This window comes from Sinocyclocheilus grahami, unplaced genomic scaffold, assembly GCF_001515645.1.
Source record: "Sinocyclocheilus grahami isolate Dianchi unplaced genomic scaffold, SAMN03320097.WGS_v1.1 scaffold1283.1, whole genome shotgun sequence".
NCBI lineage: Eukaryota > Metazoa > Chordata > Actinopteri > Cypriniformes > Cyprinidae > Sinocyclocheilus > Sinocyclocheilus grahami.
In genome coordinates, this window is record NW_015506462.1 from 264,573 (window position 1) to 271,072 (window position 6,500).

General features: G+C 38.3%; 1 protein-coding gene across 1 annotated transcript in view; it reads left to right on the top strand.

Moving 5' to 3' along the window:
* LOC107568817 (methenyltetrahydrofolate synthase domain-containing protein-like) overlaps positions 1 to 3,497 on the top strand; it is a gene marked incomplete at its 3' end in the record, with an annotated part of 82,185 nt that extends 78,688 nt beyond the window's left edge. Inside the window, exon 6 of the mRNA XM_016254809.1 lies at positions 3,372 to 3,497. Within this exon, the coding sequence (XP_016110295.1) occupies positions 3,372 to 3,497 (126 nt within the window). The remainder of the gene's footprint in view (positions 1 to 3,371) is intronic.
* Between the last annotated feature and the right edge of the window lie 3,003 nt (positions 3,498 to 6,500).

A 6,500-nucleotide genomic window follows, 5' to 3' on the forward strand; every position in this document is an offset into this window, starting at 1 on the left:
CATGCAAAAGGAGGCCCAACCAAGTATTGAGTACATGTACAGTAAATGAACATACTTTCCAGAAGGCCAACAATTCACTAAAAATGTTTTTTTTATTGGTCTTATGAAGTATTCTAATTTGTTGAGATAGTGAATTGGTGGGTTTTTGTGAAATGTGAGCCAAAATCATCACAATTAAAAGAAACAACGACTTAAACTACTTCAGTCTGTGTGCATTGTATTTATTTAATACACGAGTTTCACAATTTGAGTTGATTTCCTGAAATAAATGAACTTTTCCACGACATTCTAATTTATTGAGATGCACCTGTATTACCTATGTGGGTACTACCTTGGGCCAATGTAAGCAGCATATATGGGACTGATTGTGTTTGCCCATGTTTTACCCATATGGTTTGACAAAGTGGGCCGCATACATATTTCCCCATTCAGAACCTATATAGAGGTTGCCTTTGTGGGTACTACCTTGGGCCAGTGTAGGCAGCCTATATGGGACTGATTGTGTTTGCCCATGTCGAGCCAATATGGTTTGGCCAAGAGGGCCCCATTTGTGTTTCCCCATTCAGAACCCATATAGAGGCTGCCTATGTGGGTACTACCTTGGGCCAGTGTAGGCAGCCTATATGGGATTGATTGTATTTGCCCATGTCTAACCCATTTGTGTTGCCCATAGAGCTCATGCACTCATTTCCCATTTGTGACCCAACTAGGACCCACATAGGAAGCCCATCTGTTTTTGCCCATGTGGGACCTACTTAGCTGACCCAAGTGGGCCCCAGATAAGATGCCCAGTTTGGGACCATGCCCACTTGTTACCCATGTAGACCCAGCATAAACCATGTGGGGCACACATATATATGTTGGCTGGGTAGAGACGACCTCTAAGCCCTGAATGTCAGCGAAGACCATGTCACCTAGACCAGTGTTTCCCAACCGGGGTGCCGTCTAACGAGAACAGGGGTGCCGTGTAAAAAATCCATTTATATTTATATATTTGCTAAAATGTTCATAAAAGCAGCTATTATATAATATGCATTTCTGATGTCGCCAATAATTAGAGATGCACCGAAAATCCCCCTGCCGAAAATTAGTTCACTGCTCAGGATTCACTTTCACGTGGTGTGACGCACTGTGTATTATCCTGCTCTATGCGTGTGCGCTCCGCTCAGTCGCTCATGGCCCATGTGAGTGCTCCACTCATATACCATTCATGCTCATCGGAACAGAAAAGTCCACTCAAAAATCAAGCTGACGGGAAACATCTATGTAGTACAGTATTGTTTCTGTTTGCAATAGCCCTACTGTGCTGTAGCAAGGTGTGATAAATGGGCAACTCTGGTAATGCTGCCCTCTCATTCATTGATCTGCTAACCGTTATCACTGAAATTCCACCTGCCGAAAATTAGTTCACTGCTCAGGATTCACTTTCACGTGGTGTGACGCACTGTGTATTATCCTGCTCTATGCGTGTGCGCTCCGCTCAGTCGCTCATGGCCCATGTGAGTGCTCCACTCATATACCATTCATGCTCATCGGAACAGAAAAGTCCACTCAAAAATCAAGCTGACGGGAAACATCTATGTAGTACAGTATTGTTTCTGTTTGCAATAGCCCTACTGTGCTGTAGCAAGGTGTGATAAATGGGCAACTCTGGTAATGCTGCCCTCTCATTCATTGATCTGCTAACCGTTATGCTCACGTGTCCTCTGATGATAATAATAGCTTTCTAGGATTAAACATTATTTGGATAATTGGTAAAAAAAAAAAAATCTCTTAATAGCCCTACCTGAAAAACTAAAAAGCAATTTATTTAATTTGTAGGCCTATCGTTATTTTTTATTTGTGCTATCATTAGTAATTTCTTTATTTATTCTTATTTTATTATTAACTGCTTAGTCTCCTTGTCATTTTTTATGCAATTCAAAGTTTTATATCAAGCTATCTCGTGATACTGCAACAAAATTACCCAACTGTAAAATCAAAAATACACTGAGTGAGCAAAATTTGGTTTAATTAAATTTGTTTCGCGTATCTGGTCAGTGTCTGCGCTTGCTTGGCCATTTGTTGCGGAGAAAATAAGGAAAGTGTGTTCAAGCGCCAGCAGAAAACAGTGTAGTCTTTGAGAGAAGCAGTCTTTATCAGCGGAAGTTAAAAGCAGCTCGTAAGTGTATTTACTTGTTTCATTACCGTTTAGTGCAGTTGCCATTGCTAGGAAACGCTTGTTTTGTTTACTGTGTGGAGACCTGCTGATATCGCGTTTGGTCTCGTTCTGTATCGCGTATCTTGTCAGTGTCTGCGCTTGCTTGGCCATTTGTTTTATTTCGGTCACTGATGAAGTTTTGGTTCCTTGCCACTGTCGCTTTGGCTTGCTTATTTGGGGACACAATTTTTGGCAACATTTTTGACTTGACTGCACAGACACTATTGGAAGAGAACTGAACTTAGATGGACTATGACATCATTGAATCAATAATGAACTGACTTATAAAATGATTGATTACTATTGTCCTCTTGCATTATCACCACACGTTTTTACTGTAAAGCCGTTTTGACACAATCTATTGTATAGCGCTATATAAAGGTAAAAAAAAAAAAAAACTATAATGCCTTAATGGTTTAACAAGTTTTAGGGCTGGACCTGGGTGAATTACACTGTTGACAATATATAACAATGATATGTGATCCTATGGATTTAGATCTAGCTATATTTGTAAATCAGTAATGCTTTGCTTTGTGTATTCCCCCAGCATTAAAATGTAATACATAAAAATGTCAGGAAACACTATTCCTGGCCACAAACTCTTGTTTTCATAGTTTCCTCTATTAGCAGCACTTATTTCTGTAAAATCTTTTTCTTTCTATATACCCCTCACATGTATATGTACATTTGTTTGTACAATATGCTTGGCCCTCAATATATAATAAGCTTGGTTTCCAATAATAATAACAAAAGTTTTTAGCACATTGCTGGCACGTCACTAATATGTTTATAGCATGTTTTAAGTTGGCAGGATGTTTTATCATCACTAGCATGTTTTAACATGTTGCTATCATGTTTTAGCATGTTTACAGCATGTCTTAGCAAGTCACCAGCATGTTTTAGCATGTTATTCCTAGTACATTTTAGCACGTCACTAGTATGTTTTACACAAACCACATTGATAGTAACAACCAAACTTTTGGAAATTTTGAATCACCTTTCAGTAAGGGCCTGGGTAGCTTGCAATAGCTGAGGGAAACATGAATTCTGCTCTCTACCAGAAAATTCTGAACGAGAATGTCTGGTCTTCAGTCTGTAAGCTAAAGCTCACATGCAAATCTGAATTTTTTTTCACTCACATTTTTCACATCAACCTGATTTCTGTGTTTAGGTTGTGGACATTCCAGAGGAACTCATTGAAAGTCATGACCTCACAGTTGACTTTATTCTAACTCCAACAAGAATCATCAAAACTGAATGCACACACCCCAAACCACAAGGCATCATTTGGTCAAAGGTATGTATATCTACATTGTCTTCAAATGTTGTGACAGTTTTACAGTGGGGAAAATATTTATTTGATCCCCTGCTGATTTTGTAAGTTTGCCCACTTACAAAGAAATGAAGGGTCTGTCATTTTTATGGTAGGTTTATTTTAACAGATAGAGACAGAATATAACATTATAGAAAAAAAACCTTATATAAGGGTTTGAAATTGATTTGCATTTTAGTGAGTGTAATAAGTATTTGATCCCCTACCAACCAGCAAGAATTCTGGCTCCCACAGATTGGTTATGTGCCTATGTGGAACACAGATTAGTCCTGCCACTTTAAAAAGTTACTCCCGATGTCAGCTCGTTAGGTGTATAAGACATCTGTCCACACAATCTGTATCTTCCATTCCAACCTCTCCCACCACTATGGGCAAGACCAAAGGATGTCGGAGACAAGATTGTAGATCCGCACAAGGCTTAAATGGGCTACAAGACCATCAGCAAGAAGCTTGGTGAGAAGGAGACAACTGTTGGTGCGATTATTCGGAAATGGAAGAAATACAAAACAACAATCAATCGGCCTTGAGGTAAGGATGATCATGAGAAAGGTGAGGGATCAGCCCCGAACTACACGGGAGGAGCTTGTTAATGATCTTAAGGCAGTTGGGACCACAGTCACCAAGCAAAACATTGGTAACATACTACTCCACAATGGACTGAAATCCTGCAGTGCCCGCAAGGTCCCCTTGCTCAAGAAGGCATATGTACAGGCCCATTTAAAGTTTGCCAAAGAACATCTAAATGATTCAGAAAAGGCTTGGGAGAAAGTGCTGTGGTCAGATGAGACCAAAATTGAACTCTTTGGCAATAACTCGACTCGCCGTGTTTGGAGGGAGAGAAATCCTGACTATGACACCAAGAACACCATCCCTACAGTCAAGCACAGAGGTGGAAATATTATGTTTTGGGGCTGTTTTTCTGCTAAGGGTACAGGATGACTTCACCGCATTGAGGGGCAAATGGATGAAGCCATGTACTGTAAAATCTTGGACGAGAACCTCCTTCCCTCAGCCAGAACACTGAAGATGGGTCTTCCAGCATGACAATGAACCGAAACATACTGCCAAGGCAACAAACGAGTGGCTCAAGAAGAAGCACATTAAGATCATGGAGTGGCCTAGCCAGTCTCCAGACCTCAATCGTATAGAAAATCTGTGGAGGGAGCTGAAACTTCGAGTCGCCAAACGACAGCCAAGAAACCTTAAGGATTTCAAAATCATCACAATTAAAAGAACCAAAGACTTAAAATACTTCAGTCTGTGTGCATTGAATTTATTTAATACACGAGTTTCACAATTTGAGTTGAATTACTGAAATGAACTTTTCCACGACATTATAATTTATTGAGATGCACCTGTGTGCACAATATATATATATATATATATATATATATATATATATACAGTGGGGAAAAAAAGTATTTAGTCAGCCAACAATTGTGCAGGTTTTCTTAAGAAGTGGGGTTATACGAGCCTGTTTAAATGTTGAGGGAAAAACACCAGTGTGAATGGATGTTTGCTGCCATCCAGGTATAATGATTATCTGAAGCCCATTTAGAAACACACAAAATTAATTGCTAATGCAGCTGACACCACCCTCCCTGAGACACATCATTACCAGTAGGGTTGTCACGATACCATAAATATATATTACAATACCAAGTAGTGTCACGATACAATGCAGTATTGTGTTAATTTATAATTCAAATCTACAAAATGAACACATTTTTTAATAAATACATATGTAAATGAAAACATACCAGGTTTTCCTAAAACTGCAGCAAGTCTTAATGATTGAGCCACTGAATCATTTAGTCAAACTATTTGTTCAAAACTAACGTGACCGGGAGGGGACATGTTCGGTTCACTTAGTTGTGTTGAGGCCACAACACAGTATTAACTCATGGGAACATGATAAAATGTTGTGGCCACGAGATATTAATTCGTGGGAACGTCATATTAACTCGTGGGAACATGATATGCGATGTGGAGTCATGGCCTCGAGATCCTATGTTGAGGGAACAACATCCATTTCTCGTGGCTACAAGTTCGATGCGTAAACAAACCTGCGTGACCATAGGAACCTGCGATTATCAGAGATGGATAAAACATTTTATCCATCCCACAGTCTTGTAAATTCGTTAACGGGTTGTGTCTTTTTATTTAATATTTGCATATTATTATTATTCATATTATTCATATTATTTTATTATTATTATTATTATTTTATTATTATTATTATTAATATTATTTTATTATTAATATTATATTATTAACTGGTTTAGGGCTATTTTTATTTAATGTTGTATTTCCCCTTTCAATTCGTATATCGCTTTACCTAATTAACGTTCTGTATAAATATGTTACCAAATATTTACGCCCGTGTGTGATGATAAATGAGCGTGTTTTGTTTTCATTTACAAATGATGAATGATTCATCCCTGAACGAAACACTATAGTATTTATAATTATAATCTAATAATTAGCCGAAATATAATTAAACATATGTTAAATTAAACCTTTAAACTGCACTTCCAGTAAAAATTGCAGTCATACAGCATAATCAACGGTGGTAAAGTTAGTTTGACAGTCATTAGACAATCGGTTTCATGCCTCTAACCTACTAGACTTCATCACCTAATGTATGAGTGCACTCTGTAGGTGTGTTTTGTGTTTGCTTGTCACGATATACTCATAATATCAAATCGCACATCGTTAAAACAATAATTACAATATTATCGCAGACCATATATATCGCACACCCCTATGTTTAGATTTTATAATGCACTGTCTTCTTATCGATTCACCAGTTCACATTTAAAGCTCTGCAAGTTTGCATGGTAAAAACATGGGTCGATTTTCGCATTGGTCTGAACTCTGAACAAAACTACAGTTTTATTGAAAATTCTCATTAATTCTCTGCCAGCAGGTGGAGGCAGTATCACTCTGATGTCCCTATGAAATAGT